Below are 22,771 nucleotides of genomic sequence, written 5' to 3'. Positions count from 1 at the left end.
TCCTCAGCCAGAATACAAGGCTTTAAAGACTTGTATGCCAGGAGCCTCAGGTTCTGTGACAAACCCTAAGAAACAGACTTTTTCCTTTTGTTTAACAGGATAGTATTGTCTGGACGGTACTGAAGTCTGTTGCCTTTTCTCTTTTTTCTGTAGGAACCTCCAAGCAGCAATTGGCGCCTATTATGACTTTGAGAGCCCAAACATCAGTGTGCCCTCTATGTCCTTTGTTGAAGATGTCACCATAGGAGAAGGGGAGTCAATACCTCCTGATACCCAGTTTGTAAAAACATGGCGGATCCAAAATTCTGGTAAGTACATAATGGGCAATCCTCCCTTGCCTAGTTTTCATTTTCTTAATAGTTAAATAAGAAGGAAATGTTTTAGCTTGTGTATGTGATTGTGTAACTGCGAGCTTTCTCTTACACATGATATGTCGCATTTTCTTGTACTGGTGTGATGACCAAACATTAGTGAAGTATCTCCTGCTGTAAAGTAGGAAGAAGAATTTATGTCTCATGCTTCTAAGCCACCTATAACTTAATGGGATCTAAACACAATCCAATATTGGTTTTGTTACTAGGAACTAGACTTGTATATGATGGAGTATTGTCTCCACCTGTACGGTTTTACTTCATCACTTTATTTCTGCTCTAATTAATCTTCCAGTCATTTCCAACAGGCTAGAGGAGGTATATCCTTGAATAGAACAAGGTAGTTGGAAAGAGCTGTGAGCATCTGCTCTTTTGAAAGCTCATTTTTTTTTTTTTTTTTGCAACCAGAAGGATGATTGTCTCTGAAATTTCATTAGGTTATCTGAGACATTAATACCACTTTGAAAAATAGGATAGGAAATACGGGAATTTGCTCAAAATGGGAGACAGAGAAATTGTTGGTTAAAAAAAAAATACAGGTTGGGTGACTCACACACAGAATCCAAGCACTTTTTTTTTTTTTTTTTTTTTTTTGAGGCAGCATCTCGCTCTGTTGCCCAGGCTGGAGTGCAGTGTTTTGATCATTGCTCATTGTAGCCTTGACCTCCTGGGCTCAGGCAATCCTCCTGCCTCAGCCTCTCCCGAGTAGCTGGGACCACAGGCATGCACTACTGTGCTCAGCTAATTTTTTAATTGTAGAGATGGAGTCTTCCTGTGTTGCCCAGGCTGATCTCGAACTCTTGGGCTCAAGCTGTCCTCTCACTTGGATAGCTGAGATTACCTATGTGTACATTGCACATGGCCTCCCAGCACTTTTACAGGTCAAGGCAGGACAGGAGGATCACTTGAGCCTAGGAGTTTAAGACCAGCTTTGGCAATGTAGTGAGATCCTGTCTCTACAAACACTAAAAAGAAAAAAGAAAAAAATACAAGAAAAACATTGTTTTGATGTGCTGCAGCCTCTTTTAAGACACACTAGAAATAAGCTAACCATAGGCTGGGCATAGTGGCTCATGCCTGTAATCCCAGCTTTGGGAGACTGAGGTGGAAGGATCACCTGAGGTCAGGAATTGGAGACCAGTTTGGCCAACATGATGAAACCCATTCTAAAAATACAAAAATTAGCTGGATATGGTGTTGGGCACCTTTAATCCCAGCTACTTGGGAGGCTGAGGCAGGAGAATTGCTTGAACCCAGGAGGTGGAGGTTGCAGTGAGCTGAAATCGTGCCACTGCACTCCAGGCTGGGTGACAGAGTGAGACTCTGTCTCAAAAAACATTAAATAAATAAAAATAAATACATAAATAAGTTAACCATAGTTCTTTGAAAATAGTGTCTCTGTGTCTAAATCTTTCCTTTTCTTTCTCCTTTCCTTTCCTTTCCTTTTTCCTTTCCTTCCCTTCCCCTCCCTTCTCTTCCCTTTCCTTTCCTTACTCTCTCTCTCCCCCGCCCCTTCTTTCTTTCTTTCTCTTTTTCTTTCTTTTCTTTTCTTTCTTTCTTTCTTTTTTTCTTTCTTTCTCTCTCTCTCTCTTTCTTTTCTTTCTTTCTTTCTTTCTCTTTCTTTCTCTCTCTCTCTCTCTCTTTTCTCTCTTTCTTTTCTTTCTTTCTTTTCTTCAAGGTCTCACTCTGTCACCCAGGCTGGGAGTGCAGTGGCGCAATCTTGGCCTCCTGGGCTCGAGTGATTCTCTTGCCTTGGCCTCGTGAGTAGTTTTGATTACAGATACGAGCCACCGCACCATGCCTGGCTAATTTTTTAAAGTTTTTGTAGAAATAGGGTTTCATTGTGTCGCTCAGGCCGTTCTCAAACTCCTGGGCTCACACTATCCTCCCACCTTGGCCGCCTAAAATGCTGGGATTACAGGCATGAGCCACTGCACCTGGCCTTAAATTATTTTCTAATGACTTTTGGGGGCAGGCGTTGGGTTTAGTATTTCTCCTCACATCTAATGACAATTTATGTTGACTGATGGAGGGTGTTTTAACTTTCTTATTATTAATGAGAACTTCAGAGAAATTCTGAGAGGTGGAAAACTAGGCAAAAGAGAGTATTTAGCTAAGAATATGTGGTTGTGGGGGTGCCCTGTCTAGCAAGTTAATTTGATGTGAGATGATTTAAAACTCTGGGGACTCAAATAAAGCTATAAAAGTGACCTTTATTGATTTGGTTTACTTTTCAGTTCTTTACAATTCAGTCCTTTATGATGGAGAAAGACTGGCTAAACCAGCCTTTTATGTAAGAATGTACCAAATTGAATTGTTATTCTTAGTTTTTCTGGCATATTTAGAAGTAACTCTCCTTTGGAGGAAAGTTCAGTGTGTCATTGACCAAACACATAGTTTGGACTGACGCAATGTTGTGGATGACTCAGGACACCTGTGGCTTTGTAAAATTTCATTCGCCCCTTTCCTTTTTAGTTATAACAGTGGTGCACTGTTAGTTTGGGAGGTACATGGTTAACAGAGGAAAATAGCCATATTTTCTATTTTTCTTGAAATTCTTACTTGTTCAAAGTCTACTATACTTTGCCTAATTTCTTTCTCACCTTGCTTAATTTTGCCTGCTTTTAAAAAATATCAAGACAATTTCTTCATTTAATAATAACTTTTATTTGTCATGTTTTTATTCTGAATTTAAAACCTGCTGTGTTACTGATCAAAAATGCTTTCAGAGGCTGGGTGCAGTGGCTCACACCTGTAATCCCAGCACTTTGGGAGGCCAAGGTGAGCAGATCACTTGAGGTCAAGAGTTCAAGACCAGCCTGGCCAACATGGCAAAACCCCACCTACTAAAAATTCAAAAAATTAGCTGGGCATGGTGTTGCACGCCTGTAGTCCCAGCTACTCAGGAGGCTGAGGCATAAGAATCACTTGAACCCAGGAGGCAGAGGTTGTAGTGAGCCAAGATTGTGCCACTGCCCTCCAGCCTGGGCAACAGAGCCAGACTCCATCTCAAAAAAAAAAAAAAAGTTTTTTGGAATCTGTATATATATATATTTTTAAATAAATGAGGTTTGTTTGGAAAGTGTGACTTATTCAAGTTTCATTTGTTTATTTTAAAGTGAAGCCAGTACCTTGTTTACTTATAGTGAAAACGGTGAAAATGGCCTGGCTTTCTGTGAGCTCTTCAGTGTTTTTAAATACTGAAAGTTGTTAGAGTACTGTTGAAATGTTTTAAATACCATCTTGTGGCAGACTGACCATTTTGTATTTCAGAAAGCCTCTTGATATATCTGCTTACTTACTAGACTGTTACTTGGGCTAATGGGGAGCTTGGGGAAGTTGATATGCAGTAGTTAGAATGTCAAATCAGAACCCCCAAAGCCTACCTTTCATGTTGACTTACAAAAATCTCTATTGGTGGGCCTGACTGCTTTTCCCCTCTGCATTTGCTTTGTAACCTCAGTTTAAAACAGCCTCTGAATCTCTTTCCTTGTGTGAAAGGGCATTCTTGTGCCTGAACAGATCTTGAAAGGTGAGGTAGCAGTTGCTAGAGATTTTATCTTTCAAGGTGCTTTGAATAAATAGGTTTTCTCTTCTTCTGGAAGTTGTCCACCCAGCTGTAGAGTAGTTTTATATCTATAAATTGGATGTTTTCCATTTGGTCAAGGAGAATCCAGCCACGCATAACTGAGTATCAGGCATGTTATTTGAGAGAGGAAGAACATGCATGTGCACAGGTTCTTTGGTGTCATCCTAATCTGGCCTGAGTTCTTTCTGTAAATAGAGTAGTAACATAGAAGTAGGGCAGGCCCTGGCAATTTTTCCTCTGGCTGTCTTACTCTCATTCATAACCTCCCTAAGAAATAAGCACTCACTGAAAGAGCTACATAAATAATAATTTTCATGCACTTCTGTCTTGTCATGTTTTAGGCGTGCTGGGCATTCAAATATACCACAAATGAGACTGATAGGGACCTCATATAGTTGTCCCAATAGCGTTCCCCGAAGAAGGCAAACGTCACACGCTGTTTAAAATTAAATTCCTGGCCAGGTGTGGTGCCTCAACCCTGTAATCCCACTACTTTGGGAGGCTGAGGCCGGTGGATCACCTGAGGTCAGGAGTTCAAGACCAGCCGGTCCAACATGGTGAAACCCCATCTCTACTAAAACTACAAAAAACTTAGCCAGGCATGGTGGCAGGTGCCTATAATCCTGCCTATTCGAGAGGCTGAGGCAGGAGACTTACATGAACCTGGGAGGCAGAGGTTGCAGTGAGCCAAGACCGCGCCGCTGCACTCCTGCCTGGGTGGCAGAGTGAGACTCCGTCTCATAAATGAATAATAAGATAAATAAATAAATAGAAATAAATAAACTTAAACTCCTAATATTTTTAAAGTCCTTTATTAGATTTGCAAAAACAGAACTGAGACATTTAATAACATAGATGTAGAATTTTAGGATTCAGACTTCTGTCACTGTGGAAGCATTGGAAGCTTAGTAAACCTGAGCAGGAAACTTGGGAGTTAAAATGAAAATTTGAAACTGTCCCTCTAAAAATATGAGTAGACAGAATTCTCTTTACCAGCACCTAGAGCTTCTCAGTGCTCTGTTGTACAATTGTAGTGAATATTAAGCCGAGCATGTTATGATAACCCTAGTGTTTCTCAGACTTTGGTGAAATTTTTGTGATTGTCATATGAGAGGGTATCTTGGGCATATTGATCCAGAGTTGTCTTTATTTTTTGAACTTCATAGAAGTGAATTAAAGGAATGAGAAAAGAACTTGAGAAAGAACGATTATTTCCTCCATTTTTCTTTTAGTGCATTAAAATAGTTAGCTTTCTACCTTTCTCTTCAGTATGATTCTAGAGAAGATAATTTTGCTTCTTTCATTCAACACATTTTATTATGTTCCAGTCACTTTATTAGGTACAAGGGAGAAATGGTCACAAGATTGATGAAGGTTTCTGCTTTCATGGAGCTTAATATGAAATGCAGTGTCCACACTTATAAGGGTTAAAAAGGAGATCATCATTAAGGTTTGTCTTCTGCATTGCTATTTGGATATTCCTTACTGTCTCCAGACTATTTCTATAATTGTATATACTTACTAAGTCCCAGGATTTCTGGGACTGTTGGACTTTTGATTTTTGTGATGCTTGCTACCATCTCAAAATTGTAACATGACAGGTTTTTTGTTTTGTTTTGTTTTTACTTTATTTTAAAAAATAAAGTGATGTTTCATATCTGGAGAATTACAGCCTTAATTATATACTTGATTGTGATACTTAACTAGGAATGTCATAAAACGTGGATTAGTTTTTCTTTTCTTCTAGATAGAAATCTATCCCCCATTAATCCAGTTTGCAACTGAGACTTAATTTGGAGCCCAGTTCTATTATACTTCTCGAATTCAGATTTCAGGTATGCTTAGTGTAGTCCAGACAACTCATTGTATTTCCCTTCCTTCTGTATCAAACATCATTATCTTTGACCTTTTCAGAGTTGTTTGACCTAACAGTTGTGACTATAAGAACTATATGTATCATTGATAACGCTCAGAAGGCAGATGATTGGTTTTTCACTTCATAGCCAATGAACACTTCAGAGTTGTTGGTGGATAAGTCTTCCAGTTTTTTTCCCGGAGGCTCTTTAAATACTCCACTGAGAACTAATAGGTATCAGGAGTACCAAGAAGTGCAGGACCTTAGCCAAATGCCAGTGTTTAATGTTACCCACTTAATGTTTTACCGACTAACTCAGTTTCTCTGGAATATAGCAGCACTCCTTTTGCACAGCTAAGATGACCCAATCATCTCAGCTGCTTGTGGTTGTGCCTAGGAGAGCTAAGTCTTTTTCACACCCAGTCTTGGTTTGCCTTATTTTCTTATAAGTTCAAAAAACAGACATATTTTTGGGTTTTCATAAAAACAGACATTATCTTGCTGCAGGTGTATGTGTATGTGTATGTGTGTGTATGTGTGTATCTTAAAGAATAACTGTGGATTTAGCCCCATGATAGTAGTATAGTTTTTCTCTTGGATTTTGGTCTTTAAGGAGACTGACATTTTGTAAGGTGCTTCATGTCAGCTGCTATTCTGCTTGTTGTAAGACAAATAGGCTTTTGCCAGACCTCAGAAATGAGGAAGATAAATTGCATGTATTGTCAGTGTATCATCCACAACCTTTCCAGCAGCAGTGGTTGCCTTTTGTAGGGTTAACTTAGGACATTTTGTTGGCAAATTTTTAAAAAAGAAGTTAGGCTAAAACATAGTGGCCACTGCTTTAGCTGCTACCCCTTAAGACCCAAGGAGCACAGAGGGTGCCATTCATAATGGAGCTGAGATTTCAGGAATGGAACTCTGTTTCCTTTCTCTGTCTGGTTTCTTTCCAGTAGTGAGCCATCAGGTATGTCAGAACTGGGCACTTAGAGAGCAAAGAACTGAGGCATCTTAGAGTACTGATAGCAGATAAATAACAAGCACCCTCTGTTCTGAGAGTCCTGCCATGTTCAACTTTTCACAGTGGTATGTTTTTATAATGAATGTATATTCCAAAAAAAGATATATAGAGGTTTCTGTCTACAGTTAAAAAGGAGTTTATCAATTGCTGCATATTGGAGAGACTTCACGGGAGAGATCACATCTAGTCACTGTGTGGCTGCCTATACTGCTTGACTAGTGAGAACTAGTCAACACATAGATTTCTCATGAATTAGTTACATGAAAATAGGTACACAAGAGTGGGCACTGGCCGGGCACCATGGCTGATGCCTGTAATTCCAGCGCTTTGGGAGGCCGAGGCGGGCAGATCACCTGAGGTCAGGAGTTCATGATCAGCCTGGCCAACATGGTGAATCCCCATCTCTACTAAAAATACAAAGATTAGGCCAGGTGCAGTGGCTAACACCTGTAATCCCAGCACTTTGGGAGGCCGAGGCGGGCGGATCATGAGGTCAGCAGCTCGAGACCAGCCTAGCCAACATGGTAAAACCCTCATCTCTTGTAAAAATACAATAATTAGCCAGGCATGGTGGTGTGTGCCTGTAATCCCAGCTACTCAGGAGGCTGAAGCAGGAGAATCGCGTGAAGCCGGGAGGCGGAGGTTGCAGTGAGCCAGAGATCGTGCCATTGTACTTCAGCCTGGGCGACTCTTTACTCTATGAGAGTACAGGTTAAATCGTGTTTGATTTAACCTGTAACTCTGTAAAAATCTATCTCCCTTTGACACGTCTGATTGACCCTCCTTCCCATCCTTTCCGCAAGTACCTCCAGCTGGTGCCATTGTTCTTGCAACCACAGTTCATTGATGTTATCAGGGGAGATCACCCCATTATTTATATTTTCATCACCACCTGAGGTCTAAACTTTTACTGCCTTTTATATTCATGTGGTCTCTTGAGCTCTTGAGTATTTTATAGTTATCGACCCCAGAAGAAAAGTCATACTTCAGGCAAAAAGCAATTTTAAGTTGAGAATAATACCATTGAAATTACTCCTTGTGTGCTTCACTTGTTTCTGTGGAAAAACTGGCAACAATCAGATATACTGTGAAAATGGACATATGTTACCTTTTAGTAGAGAGAGCTGTCCCCTAAGCGTGGGCCTGTGTTTCATCTCCATGGCTCTTCATGGACATCATTCTTAGGTTCTACAGATTCAGTGTAATGTGTGGCCTTCCCTGGAGTCACCTGAAACACTTGTTGTCTTGAGGAACTGGCTTGCTTTTGCCTTATGTGCTTCTTCATAGGGTTAGATTATTGGTCAGAGGTTGTTGGTTCTGATAATTCCTTTTGATCAGTTGTGCGAGACAATATATGGCTCAGGTGTATGTGGTTAGGTTTACGTATGTATGTGAGAAAAAGAAAGAGGCCTCTTCTACAGTTTCATAATAAACTGCACCCGGCATAGGACCATTGATTGCCTAACATTTTTTTCTTTTGCTTGAACTCAGGGGCAGAGGCCTGGCCTCCAGGGGTTTGTCTTAAATATGTCGGGGGAGACCAATTTGGACATGTGAACATGGTGATGGTGAGATCGCTAGAGCCCCAAGAGATTGCAGATGTCAGCGTCCAGATGTGCAGCCCCAGCAGAGCAGGAATGTATCAGGGACAGTGGCGGATGTGCACTGCTACAGGACTCTACTATGGAGGTGAGTATGTCCTTGTGCAGCCCAGGGTGAAGGAACTAAGGTAACATCTTACAACATCCCCAGTGTTGCTCACAGAGCCTGTCAAATTGCATGACAGGGCATGGCCTCTTTTTAACAGTCACCCCATGCAGGTAAATGATTTGCATTTTATGACTAATTGATTTAGTCTAGTCCTCTTTCTTTTATCCTAGGAATATAATTTAGTGACCTGTATGAGGTATTATATTTTGCATTCTAAATAAATATTTAGTGCTGTTGTTTTTATTATATAAGCTGGTAGATGCTATAAGAGTACTAAAGGCAGTCCTTGTTCTCAAAATCTCTGGACACAAGTCATATAAAACAGATAATGCACAAAGTGTGCATACTTCTTCCAACCTACTTGTCAAACTGCTAACATATCTCACTCCCTTCTCTTTATTGCCAGATTTTTTGAGCAGTGACCTGTACTCTCTGTCTCTTCTTTCACATTTTCCATACACTCTTCAACCCAATTTATCCTTTATCCACTCCCCACTCCAGTGAAAGTTAATCGGTGACTACCCTGTTTCCAAATCCAATAGCCTGTTTACAGTCTTCATACCAGCTGACCTTTTAATGATCATTTGGCACCATACTACACATGTTTTTTGAAATATGTACTTTCTTAGATTCATAGGACATCTCTCCTGTTTCTCTTCCTCTTCTCTGTTCTTTCTCTGTCTCTGTCTATTCTCAACTTTACCCTGGGATTCCTAGATTCTCAGTTGAGCCCCATTCATGGTTGGTGACCTCATCCACCCATGTGGCTTCAGCTGTCACCAGTATACCATACACGGCGATGCTCAAATTAATATCTATAGCTGTGGCCTCTTTTCAGAACCCCACACCCATGTTTTAACTTGTTATGGGCAGAACTTTTAACATATCCCAGACAGAATTTATATTTGCTGGACATGGTGGCACATGCCTGTAATCCCAGCACTTTGGGAGGCTGAAGTGGGAGAATTGCATGAACCTGGGGGTTCGAGATCAGCCTGGGCAAAACAGAGAGACCTTGTCTCTACAAAAAATAAAAATAAATTAGCCAGGCATGGTGATGTGAACCTGTCATCCCAGCTCCTTGGGAGGCTGAGGTGGGAGAATTGCTTGAGCCTAGGAGGTCAAGGTTGCAGTGAACCATGATCATGCCACTGCACTCCAGTCTGGATTACAGAGTGAGTCCCTGTCTCAAAACAAAACAAAACAAAAAAACCAACCTTATATCCTTCTCATTGGCACCCCCCCTGAGATAATCGGGTCAGAAACCTGGGAGCCATCATTTGTTCTGTCATTCCTAATCACAAACTGATTCCTATTGGTTGCACTATATCCTGTGTCCTGGAGATCAAAAACAAATAAATAGTACATAGTACTTGCCTTCAGGGAGCTCTTAACCGGACTCATGGCCTGTAGGCCAGTGGGACCTTTGGAGTTATTTCTAGAAGTCCTAGAATTAATGATCTCATATATGTTTTTGCAGCCAGTGGCAACTTTAGAAATGTTAATATTAGAGTCTCATAGTGCTTATGTGACATCATTCTTTGCCTAAAGCCTTTGTACCTACTGTAATGAAGCTAAACTCCTTGGCACAGGATATAAAGCTCACGATCTGGCCTGGCCTCATTTTCACTCCCATCTTCAGTTATCCCCTAACTCCCCAACAGTCAGTCCCCAAAGATGCCATATGCTTTCACTTCTCCATGCCCTTGCTCATTTCTCTCATTGCCTGAAATAATCCTTTTATTACATCAAATTGCTGCTCATCCTCAAGGCCCTGCCCGAGTCACCTTTCCTCCTTGCTTCCTCCCCCTTGCTTACTCTCTCCACTACCCTAAGAAAATTCATCCCTCCCCCTTCATTAATATGCACATGCTTGTTACTATATTTAACACATTGTATATTAGGTATTTGTTTTGCTTATCCTATTTTTATCCCATGAAATTGTGAACAATTTGTTGAATAATTGAATAATCACATATCAAAATGCAGAGAGATTATTTGTCCCATCCCTGTAGGACTCCATTTTCAGGCAGTGTCTGATAAGAATCCCCTCACCTGGGTTGGAAGTGGTTTCTCCCACAGCTGAGCTCCTTTATATTAGCTCTTCACTTCTCACTCCTTTGTTTCTTCTCTTGGCACTTTACCTCTTTCTACCCATTTAGTTTGATAAATGTCTCATGTCACCTTTAAAACTGAAGGTGACACGTGTCTGATTTATCTTTGTAACTCTCAGAAATGTTGAGCTTAATGCAGAATGGAGAGTGGCTACTTAGTAAATTTTTTAAATACATGCCACCATTTTTAAGGGGAGAAGAAGACAATATACATGACTTAAAAATAAAAAAAAATCCCTTTGATGAAAAAATACTGCGGCCGGGCGCGGTGGCTCAAGCCTGTAATCCCAGCACTTTGGGAGGCCGAGGCGGGCGGATCACGAGGTCAGGAGATCGAGACCATCCTGGCTAACACGGTGAAACCCCGTCTCTACTAAAAAGTACAAAAATATGGCCGGGCAAGGTGGCGGGCGCCTGTAGTCCCAGCTACTCGGGAGGCTGAGGCAGGAGAATGGCGTGAACCCGGGAGGCGGAGCTTGCAGTGAGCTGAGATCCGGCCACTGCACTCCAGCTTGGGCGACAGAGCGAGACTCCGTCTCAAAAAAAAAAAAAAAAGAAAGAAAAAATACTACTTATCAATGTTCCCTAGTGGTTAAGAACGCTAGTCTTGTTTTATGTGTGTGTGTTTTTAGTGTTAAATTTAAAATAATTATCACTATGTGGGACATTACATTTTATACTCATAGCAACTCTCAATTTCAAAAGTAGTTGGAGTATAAATATGAGGGGACTTTAAAAAGATCTTGGAAAAATGGAATTAAAAGATAAAAGTAAAGGCTGGGTGCAGTGGCTCAAGCCTGTAATACCAACACTTTGGGAGGCTGAGGGAGACAGATCACTTGAGGTCAGGAGTTCAAGACCAGCCTGGCCAATCTAGTGAAATTCCCCTCTCTACTGAAAATACAAAATTTAGCTGGGCAGGTGGCTCACATCTGTAATCCCGCTACTCGGGAGGCTGAGTCAGGAGAATCATTTGAACCTGGGAGGCAGAGGTTTTCGTGAGCCGAGATCACGCCACTGCACTCCAGCCTGGATGACAGAGTGAAGGCTTCATATTTAAAAAATAATAATAAAAAAAAAGATAAAAATAAGATATATAAAATTTATTTCTCAGCATAAGCTTCATCAGGTTCAAGACACTTTTGTAAGTAATGATAACAGCCATTTAGTCCATCCCCAAAGAACTGAGGGTCCTAGGAATTTAACCATGTAAATGCAGGTGTTTTTACATTATTATTACAAGAAAACTAGGTGTCCATGAAAGATTTTTTAAGACTAGGAAACAAAAAGAAGGTAGAAGGAACCAAATCAGGACTGTAAGGTGGATGCCTAATGATTTCCCATGGAAACTGTTAGAAAATTGCCTTTGCTTGATGAGAGGAATGAGCAGGAGCTCATAGTGGAGTAGATCTTTTTCTGCTAAAGCTTTGGCTGACTTTCTTAAAACTAACACACACACACGTACTTTTTTTTTTTTTTTGAGATGGAGCCTTGCTTTTGTCGTCCAGGCTGGAGTGCAGTGACATGATCTCGGCTCACTGCAGCCTCTGCCTCTCGGGTTCAAGCGATTCTCCTGCCTCAGCCTTCTGAGTAGCTAGGGTTACAGGCACTCACCACCACACCCGGATACTTTTTTGGTATTTTCAGTAGAGGCGGGGTTTCACCGTGTTGACCAGGCTGTTCTTGAACTCCTGACCTCAGGTGATCTGCCCACCTTGGCCTCCCAAAAGTGCTGGGATTACAGACGTGAGCCACTGCACCTGGCCTCTCTTTCTTTCCTTTTTTTTTTTTTCATTGGTCATCCAGGCTGGAGTGCAGTAGAACGATCATAGCTCACTGGACTCGAAGTCCTGGACTCGAGCGATCCTCTTGCCTCAGCCTCCCAAGCAGCTGGGACTACAGGCATGTGCCATCATACTTTTTTTTTTTTTTTGGTAGAGACGAGACCTCCCTATGTTGCCCAGGTTGGTCTCAATTCCTGGAGTCAAGTGGTCCTCCCACCTCAGCCTCCTAAAGTGCTGGGATTACAGGCGTGAGCCACTGTGCCCCGCTCTCAAAACAATATTAGTATTCTTCGGCCCTCTAGAAAGTTGACAAGCAAAATACCCTGAGGAGCCAAAAAAAAATTGTTGCCATGACCTTTGCTCTTGACTGGTGCACTTTTGCTTTGACTGGCCCACTTCCACCTCTTGGTAGCCATTGCTTTGATTGTGCTTTGTCTTTAAGGTCACAGTGGGAAAGCCATGTTTCATCTCCTGTTGTAGTTATTTGAGAAATACTTCAGGATTTTGATCCCACTTGCTTAAGATTTCCGTTGAAAGCTCTGCTCTTGTCTGCAGCTAATCTGGGTTCAACAGTTTTGGTACCCATTGATTGGAAAGTTTGCTCACCTTTAATTTTTTAGTCAGAACTGTGTAAGCTGAATCAGTTGAGATGTCTGTGGTGTTGGCTGTTGTTTCTGCTATTAATCATTGGCTCTTGTTCAGTTAAGAGCACAGACAAGATTAATTTTTTCCTCCAAAATTAATGTGGATGGTCCGCTGCTATGGGCATCTCCAGTGTCATGTTGTCCTTTCTTGAAACAGGTTATCCATTCATAAACTGCTGATTTCTTTGGGGCATTGTCCCCATAAACTGTGTGTGTGTGTGTGTGTTTTTGAGACGGAGTCTCGCTCTGTCGCCCAGGCTGGAGTGCAGTGGCGCAATCTTGGCTCACTGCAAGCTCCGCCTCCCGGGTTCATGCCATTCTCCTGCCTCAGCCTCCCAAGTAGCTGGGACTACAGGCGCCCGCCACCATGCCCAGCTAATTTTTTGTATTTTTGGTGGAGATGGGGTTTCACCGTGTTAGCCAGGATTGTCTCGATCTCCTGACCTCATGATCCGCCCGCCTCGGCCTCCCAAAGTGCTGGGATTACAGGCGTGAGCCACCACGCCCGGCCCCCGTAAACTTTTTGTAAAGCATCAGTGATCTTCCATAGTGGATTCAAACTTCACTATGAATTGGATGTTTACCCTTGCTTCAATTTTAGCAAAATTCATATTGCTCTGATAGGGTTTTTTTTTTTTGAACTAATGTCTTCTCCTTGGTGCCTCAAACTAGATGCTGTTCAGATTTGTTATAATAAGCTAGTATGAGTTTATTTTGATGCAAAAAGAAATTGAAATCCATGCATAGTTTTTTCATAATACTCATTTTCCATGAATTTTTTTCATTTTCTTTTTTTTAAATTTAATTTTGTGCTTACCCACCATGAATTTTTTGAAGATGATTGGGGCAAAAACAGTAAATTTTTAACTTAAAACCTCTAATTTTAACTTAAAAACCCTTTTTTGGTCTTGTAGTCTGTAAGTTGTTTCTCAGGACTTTGTGGAATCTAATGCCTTCAAGGGATTTTAATAATTCATTTGATTTTGTAGTTTTCAAGCATTTTTGTTAAGCTATGGAACCTATTCTTTGACAGAAGTATATATGAATGCCTTCTTGTAAAATGGGAAAGGATAAAAATGAAATGTTTTCATTGAATTGGAGGCCTCCTTGGGCCTGTGTTTCCCAGTCCTTGTGTGTCTGGAGTGACTGCTGGAGCTCTGTGCGGTATAGTTTGCCAACCTTTATCTGCTCCAGTGAGCAGTTTAATTCCATTTTATAAAGCACAGTATTTCATTGAATTCAAATTATTATTGGTTATAAACATACCCTAGTATCAGTAACAGAAAGTGAATAGATTATGTATAAAACCTTAGCCATAAGCACAGGGAAAAAAATAAACTGCCATAATAACCATGATTGGCTCACTTGGCTTACTAGCTTATCGAGTGTAATATAGTGGTTAAGAGTATGGACTGTGGAACTCTGTTGCCTAGGCACAAACTTGGACAAATTTTCTGTTTTAACAGCAAAAGATTGCTTTTTGGAGGTTTCTGTTTTTGGTGGGGTGGTTGTTTCTGTAATTCTTTTTGTTTTTGTTTTTGAGATGGAGTCTTGCTCTGTCGCCCAGGCTGGAGTGCAGTAGCGTGATCTCGGCTCACTGCAACCTCTGTCTCCCGGGTTCAAGCGATGCTCTTGCCTCAGGCTCCCGAGTAGCTGGGATTACAGGCACCTGCCACCATACCCAGCTGATTTTTGTATTTTTAGTAGAGGTGGGGTTTCACCATGTTGAGTAGGCTGGTTTTGAACTCTTGACCTCGTGATCTGCCTGCCTCAGCCTCCCAGAGTGCTGGGATTACAGGCGTGAGCCACCGCACCCAGCTGCTTCCGTAATCTTTAGATGGTCTTCTTTAGAAAGAATCCACTCCCTTTATTCATTCATTCATTCATTCATTCATTCATTTATTTGAGACAGAGTCTAACTCTGTCGCCAGGCTGGAGTGCAGTGGTGTGATCTCAGCTCACTGCAACCTCTGCCTCCTGGGTTCAGGCGATTCTCCTGCCTCAGCCTCCCAAGTAGCTGGGACTGCAGGTGCGTGGCACCACACCTGGCTAATTTTTGTATTTTTAGTAGAGAAAGGGTTGCATGATGTTGGCCAGGGTGGTCTAAATCTCTTGACCTTGTGATCTGCCCACCTCAGCCTCCCAAAGTGCTGGGATTACAGACATGAGCCCCTGCGCCTGATCCACTCTCTTTATTTTTATTTTTCTAATAACTCTTAGATTGTTTCAGTTCACGTTTCCTCTTACAAAGAATTTTTGCTGTATTCAGTCATTTACAGGTCTCCTGTAAAAGGTCTCCTCCACCCTGTTTCAGCTTCGTTGTGCTCTTTCAGAGTTTCTCAGTGGGCGTGCTTTCGGCATGTGGTGTGGACACTTCTTTATTGTGTGGGGCATATTACAAGATCTCTGGCCTCCTCCCACTTAAGATCTGTGGCTTCACCTGTTTATCTTGATAATAAACACTGTCCCCCACCACACAAATTTCTACCTTGCTAGGTCTAAGACTAATAAGTATCTGATTTTTGGCAGATTTATTTTCAAGCCCTAGCATTTTATCTTTTTTTTCCTCGACTTTGATACCCCTTCCCAATCCACCCCATCGAAGGATTAGCTTCTTAGCTTTTATCTAAGTAGCAAATACTAACAAATAGTAGAAAGTTCTAACAAAGTCTGGTACTTACTATTTATCAGGTATTATTTTGGGCTTTTTGCATTTGTTACCTTGTGAAGTATTAGCTGCATTTTATGGATGAGAAAACTAAAGACCAGAGAGGCTTAAGGTCTAGTAAAAGTTGTAAATTAGTTATCAATTATAGTTATAAATTAACAAAAGTAATTTTATTATCTTTGTCATTAATTTGGCTGTCACTACTATTGGGGTTCAGAAGGAAACTGGTTCTAGGATATTAATACTTGTTAGAGTTTAGTGAGGGTGGAGTATGTGGTCCCGAAGTCCTCTCTCTACTTCCAGAGTGAGTGGGCATTGAGGTGAAGTTGAGATTGACAGGGCTATTCTTAGGTAGTTGGGTGTCAGTTTTCCCCAGAGAGTTCCTGGCTGCTAGAAGATACTCAGTTCTATAGGACGTTGGACTCTGGGCAAAGGGTAAGCAGCTTGAGTGATTGTCCCTGTTTTAGCCTAGATGCCGATAGTAATATGCTTCATCTCCTACTAAGAGTGCCGCCTTCCAGATTTCCAAAGGAGAGATTTACCTTGTACCATGATGGTTTCCTCTAACTCTCAGAGTCCTAGTTGTGAAATAAGCTAAATCAAGTGTAGTCTGGTTATCTCGTACTTAAGGGGGATTCCACTACTTGAAGTAGTTCTTGTTAAATACCTCACATGGGTCCCTAGGGACATTTCACATGTCGAGTAAATAACCTATGCATTATTCGTTTGGTTTCTCAGAGTTTAGAAATGAAGCTCCCCCTATGAAGGTCCTAAACCACAATATGTCCCACATGTTAGGAAACTTATTGGGTGCACTATATAAGCTACACTGTTTATTTCCCAAACCTTTGTAAGTTCTTCCTTTACTTTCTCCATTTTATAGCATGTCCTCCCTAACCAGGTAATATGAGACTTTCTTTCCTTATTTCTTGCTTATGTTTTAGTTAACATCATGTTATAAAAGAAGCTGTGGTTTCATACAAACTTCTTCATACTAGAATCGATGATGTCTTCTACTCACATGCTATTCTGCCTGACATTTCTCCCAGTTATCTTGCCCTTTTGCTTATTAACCCCACATTTAAAACATTGTTCTTTTATGTTATGCATCCATAAGATGCTCATTGTTTCAACTCTGATCTCTAGAATTCTCTAATACCAGAAATATGAGTAGCCCTTGAAAATAAGATTTCATTTTTGAGTTTTTTTCTTTTTTGAGAGAGTGTCTTGCTTTGTCACCCAGGCTGGAATGCAGTGGTGTGATCATGGCTCACTATAGCCCCGACTTCCTGGGCTCAAGCAGTCCTCCCATCTCAGCCTCCCAAGTAACTGGGACCACAGGCATGGGTTTTTGTTTGTGTTTTTGTTTTGTAGAGACAGGGTTTTGCCAAGTGGCCCGGCTGGTCTTGAACTCCTGGGCTCAAGCAGTCCTCCCACTTCAGCCTCCCAAAGTGCTGGGATTACAGGTATGAGCCACAGCAACCTGCCAGATACCATTTTTGATAAGTGAAATGCTCGCCTAAGCTGTGACTTGTATGGAAAATGCTTTAGAAGGAATGTTTCAAAATGTAAATGAGATCTGAAATTCTAAAATGTTATGTTACGAGATGATAGGCTATTTCAGCTTTGAAGAAGGAAACCTGCCATTGGTTGCACTGCCAGCAGGTGGTGGTGATTGGTTGGTTGGTGGTCATTTCCAGATAGTTCTGTGTGAGTCAAAGGCAGTGTGAAGGCCCAGCACTTTGGGAGGCCAAGGCAGGTGGATTGCCTGAGCCCAGGAGCCCAAGACCAGCCTGGGCAATGTGGTGAAACTCCATCTCTACCAAAAATACAAAAAATTAGCCGGGCATGGTAACACACACCTGTAATCCCAGCTACTTGAGAGGCTGAGGTGGGAGGACTGCTTGAGCCTGGGAGGCGGAGGTTGCAGCGAGCCAAGATCGTTCCACTGCACTCCAACCTGGGCGACAGAGTGAGACCAGTTTAACAACAATGTGGAATGGCTGTACTGTTCAGATTAACCTCTAAAATGCACATATGTGGGTCTTGAACCTTCTGTGGGCCGTCAAAAATTAAAAATCAGATGAAATAGTGATCCTTTGTAAAGTGTAGTAATTAACAAGATATTGTATGTCCAGGCAGTAAAGCATCAAATGTTTACACTGCCTTGTCACTCGGCTGTGAGTAGTGTTAATGTGTGCTGTCAGTGCTAATGGTGTTTGCTTTATAATTAATTTTCTTACTCCTCAACACACCATACACATATATAGAAAAGGATTTGGTAGAGGGCAAAAATATAATTTGAAGGCTGCATCTTTTTTACTCACGGTAGCCAGCGCCCTTCTGTTAAACAGAAGCTTCGTTAGTCTGAAATGATGGATTCCAGAAATTCTGAATTTAAGGGAGTAGTGATATTTCCTTAAAGATTTTTAAAAATCAAGTACAATTCTGTATTAAAATACTAGCATACTTACTGTTAAAAGGAAAATAAATAGTTGTAAAACCATTGACCATTTTAAAGATTACATATTTCAGCATAATTTGTATCTTAATAAAATCCTTAATTTTTGTATATATGCATTAGTAAGGACTATAGCTTACGCCAGGTCTAATTAAATGTTTTGCTTATTTAGGGAATATAGCCCTGTCAGAGTAAAACATTTGCAAATAGAACTTACTGCACTTCCCCAGTTCTGAAGTGACAGTAATTTTAATATGCATCCTTGGTTTAATGATTACTTTCCTTGTAGGGGAGAGAGATAGAGCCACTGCCATATTAAATGAACATATTAATTAGATGATCCATCTTGATTTCAGAGATATTAAAAATGAATAAAAAAGTAATACTTAAAACTTAGATATGTGTGTTTTCTCTTTACAAAAAAAAAAAAAATGTTGACATATGTGCTGAAACCATTTCAGGTAAGAAATTCTTAAGGTTTCACTGAATTGTTATGTGATGGGAGTTTTTAGTAAGTGACATTGTGTACACTTGCCCCTAGATCAGACTGGAATATGTTTCTTATAAATGAGGAAGTAAGCATAATTGACTTTTATTCAAATTATCGATATATGCTATAAAACTAATGTGTAGTTATTTTTTAACATAATGTATAGGGCGGGCTTTTAAACTTTTATCTCATAGCTTTGTTTTTGATGCAGTTTATATTCCTTAATTACTGTTCAGAATGTAGTCATAACTTCATTCTTAGAAACCTCACATTAGCCTGGGGATCTTTGAAGAGGATAATCTCTCACTGAAAAGCAGATTGCATTCTGTTCCTGTAATGATGGTTTGACATCAGCCTTATAATGATGTCATGGGTTTTACCTTGAAATGGTAAGGATATTTTTTGGTTAGAAATTCATTAGTTTGTTCTGTGATTTTTATTTTGAAAAAATATTTCTTTAGCTTTTCATTTTTCTCCTTTTATTGTTAAAGAGCTTATACTTTCCTTTATTTACTATGGAAATGTCAGTGTTGGACATTCAGCCCCAAGAAGGAATGTTGTGAGCCTACTGGCCTCTGGATTTTTTTATTTTGTTTTGTTTTTATTTTATTTTATTTTTTTGCTTTACTTTATTTTTTAATTTATTTTGAGATAGAGTGTCTCACTCTTATCACCCAGACTGGACAGTGTGAGCATCATAGCTAACTGTAGCCTTGAACTCCTGGGCCCAAGCAATCTCGCACCTCAGTCTCACAAGTAGCTGGGACTACCTACCTGGCTAATATTTTCAAAACCTTTTTTGTGGAGCGGAGGTCTCACTGCATTGCCAGGGTTGATCTATAATTCCTGGCCTCAAGCAATTCTTCCTGTTCGCCTCCCGAAGTGCTGGGAATACAGATGTGAACCACTATGTCCAGTCTGGATTTCGCTTTGTAGTAACTAATATCCTGCCAGCTTCCTCTTAAGATTTCCAGGCCCAGCGTGGTGACTAACACCTGTAATCCCAGCACTTTGGGAGGCCAAGACGGGTGGATTACCAGAGGTCAGGAGTTCAAGACCAGCCTGTCCAACATGGTGAAACCCCATCTCTACAAAAATACAAAAATTAGCTGAGCATGAAGGCGGGTACTTGTAATCCCAGCTACTCGGGAGGCTGAGGCAGGAGAATCACTTGAACCCAGGAGGCCGAGGTTGCAGTAAGGCGAGATTGCGCCATTGCATTGTAGCCTGGGCAACAGAGCGAGACTCTGTCTCAAAAAAAAGAAAAAACATTTCTAAGAGTTTCTTTTCTTTCTTTCTTTCTTTCTTTTTTTTTTTTTTTGAGACAGAGTCTCACTCTGGTTGCCCAGGCTGGAGGAGTGCAGTGGCACAATCTTGGCTCACTGTAGCCTTGACCTCCCAGGCTCAGGCGATTCTCCCACCTCAACCTCTCAAGTAGCTGGGATTACAGGTGCGCGCTGTTACACCCAGCTAATTTGTATTTTGAGTAGAGACAGGGTTTTGCTATGTTGCCCAGGGTGGTCTCAAACTCCTAGACTCATGCGATCCACCTGCCTCCGCCTCCCAGAGTGCTGGGATTACAGACGTGAGCCACCGTGCCGGCCAGATTTCTAAGAGTTTTGCTTGTAGTTTGTTTTGACATGATCTTGAAAGCAATGTAATTCTAAAGTGGTTTGGTTTTGGCTCAGTAGGTTTCACAGTCATTTTTACTTTTTATTTTCATAGTTTATCTTATATGTTTAGAAATCAGAAGTGATTATGAAAGTAAATTTTATTTCTGACCTGAGCCTTATTTGAGGACTTAAAAAATGTTTAATAATACATTTTATTTAGCTGACTATAGCCAAAATATTTTTTCAACATGTGACTGTAGCTACATCCCAAGTACTCAATAGCCACATGTGGCCAGTGGCCTGCTTTTTTGGACAATGCAGCTCTGTGGATGCTGGCTGATATGTTGTGCCATTTTTTTCTGTAAGAAATTGTATAGAATTGGTGTTATTCTTCTAAAGAATTTCCAGCAAAACCATTTGAACCTGGAGGTGTTTAGGTTTTCAATTACTAGTTAAATTTATTTTCATAGTGATAGGTCTATTCGGGTAATCTATTTCATCCTGAGTGACATTGGGAAATTTCAAGGAAGTTGAATTTATGTTCATAGAGTTGTTTGTAGTATCATCTTATCCTTTTAACATCTGTGTTTGATGATAATCCCTTTTTTTATTCTTGATAGTTTGTGTGTCTTCTCTTTTTCTATCTTTTGATAGATTTCCCAATTTTCTTGGTCTTTGCAAAGAATCAGCTTCTGGTTTCATTGGTTTTTCTCTATTCTGTGTTCAATTTTATGGATTTCTGCTCTTTATTAATTCTTTCCTTCTTGATTTATTTTGTCGTTTCCTAAGGTAGAAACTGAGATTATTGCTCTGAGACCTTTCTTCATTTATAAATGTTTAGTACTATAAATTTTCCTCTAAGTGTTGCTTTTAGTTGAATCCCACAACTTCTGAAATGTATTTTTTTTAAAAATTTTTAGACACTGCGGTGAATGCAGAAATGTGTTTTTATTTTCATTCAGCTGAAAATATCTTCTAATTTCTCTTGAGACTTCCTGTTTGACCTATAGATTATGCAGAAGTGTGTTGTTTAGTTTTCAAACGTTTAGACATTTTTATCTTGCTTAATGTTAGTTTCTTTTTTAAAATATATTTTTAATTTTTATTTTTACTTTGTAGAGATGGAGTCTTGCTAACTTGTCCAGGCTGGTCTCATTCCTGGGCTCAAGCAGTCCTTTTGCCTCTGCCTCCCAAAGTGTTAGGATTACAGGCATGTGCTCCCAGCTTTGTTAATAGTTTCTAGTTTAATTCCATTGTGGTCGGAGAATATCCTTTGTATGAATTCTTTCCCTCCCTCCCCGCCTCGTCTCTGCCTCCCCTCCCTTCCCCTCTCCTATTCTCTTCTTTTTTCTTTTTCCTTTCCTTTCCATTCTTTTCCCTTTCCTTTCCCTTTCCCTTTCTGACAGGGTCTCACTCTGCCCAGCTTCCAAGTAGCTGGGACTACAGGCGCGCACCACCATGCCTGTTTTGTTTTTTGCTTTTTATTTTTTGTAGAGATAGGGTCTTATTTTGTTGTCCCAGTTGGTCTCAAACTACTGGCTTCAAGGAGTCCTCCCACCTTGGCCTCCCAAAGTGCTGGGATTACAGACTTGAGCTACCACACTGGCTGATTTGATTTTTTGTTTCATTTATTAAGGTATTTGTGACTCAGGAGATGTTCTCTCTCTTGGTAAATATTCCATGTGTACTTCAAAAGCATGTGTATTTTGCTTTGTTGAGATGAGTGTTCTATACATGTCAGTTCAATCCAGTTGGTTGATTTTGTTGTTCAATTCCTTTATATCTGTTGATTTTTGTTGTTGTTTACTAGTTCTGTCTGTTACTGAGAATGGAGTGTTGAAAGGTCCAACTACAATTGTGGATTTGTGTTGTTACTTTTTTTCTCCTTTCAGTTATCAGTTTTTAATTCATGTATTTTGAAGCTCTGTTGTTAGGTACATAACATATTAGGATTATCTTTTAGGTGAATTACCCATTTATTAATGTGTAATATCCCTTTTCTTCCCTGATAATTTTCTTTGCTCTGAAGACTTTTGATAATAGTATAGCCACTTTAACTTTCTTTTGACTAGTGTTTACAAGGTCTTTATCTTTTAACTTTCAACCTACATGTATCATTTTATTTCGAGTTTCTTATAGATAGCATGTAGTTGGATCTATTTTTTCCTCCATTCTAACAATCTCTATTTTCTAATTGGTGTGTTTAGACCATTCACATTTAATATAATTATTGAAATGTTGAAATTATTGAATTTAGTTGTATCACTTTATGTTTTGTTCTCTTAATTGAAGACTTAGTCACATTGCTAAACTTATTAGTTACTTGTGATTAAATTGTTTTAAAAATGTATTTGCTCCAGCCGGGCGCAGTGGCTCACGCCTGTAATCCCAACTCTTTGAGAGGCTGAGGAGGGCAGATCACGAGGTCAGGAGATCGAGACCATCCTGGCTAAC

General features: G+C 40.3%; 1 protein-coding gene across 2 annotated transcripts in view; it reads left to right on the top strand.

The window, feature by feature from the left end:
* The window catches only part of ILRUN (inflammation and lipid regulator with UBA-like and NBR1-like domains), a 115,283-nt gene that overhangs the window by 45,389 nt on the left and 47,123 nt on the right, over nucleotides 1–22,771 (top strand). The window contains exons 2-3 of one of the 2 annotated variants that reach the window (XM_033216854.1): nucleotides 154–308; nucleotides 8,325–8,522. In XM_033216854.1, the coding sequence (XP_033072745.1) occupies nucleotides 154–308; nucleotides 8,325–8,522 (353 nt within the window). The remainder of the gene's footprint in view (nucleotides 1–153; nucleotides 309–8,324; nucleotides 8,523–22,771) is intronic. The other variant, XM_033216855.1, reaches the window with a different exon arrangement.

This window comes from Trachypithecus francoisi, unplaced genomic scaffold (assembly GCF_009764315.1).
Source record: "Trachypithecus francoisi isolate TF-2019V2 unplaced genomic scaffold, Tfra_2.0 Lachesis_group10, whole genome shotgun sequence".
NCBI classification, from domain to species: domain Eukaryota; kingdom Metazoa; phylum Chordata; class Mammalia; order Primates; family Cercopithecidae; genus Trachypithecus; species Trachypithecus francoisi.
This window is presented reverse-complemented; position numbering and strand designations above follow the sequence as displayed.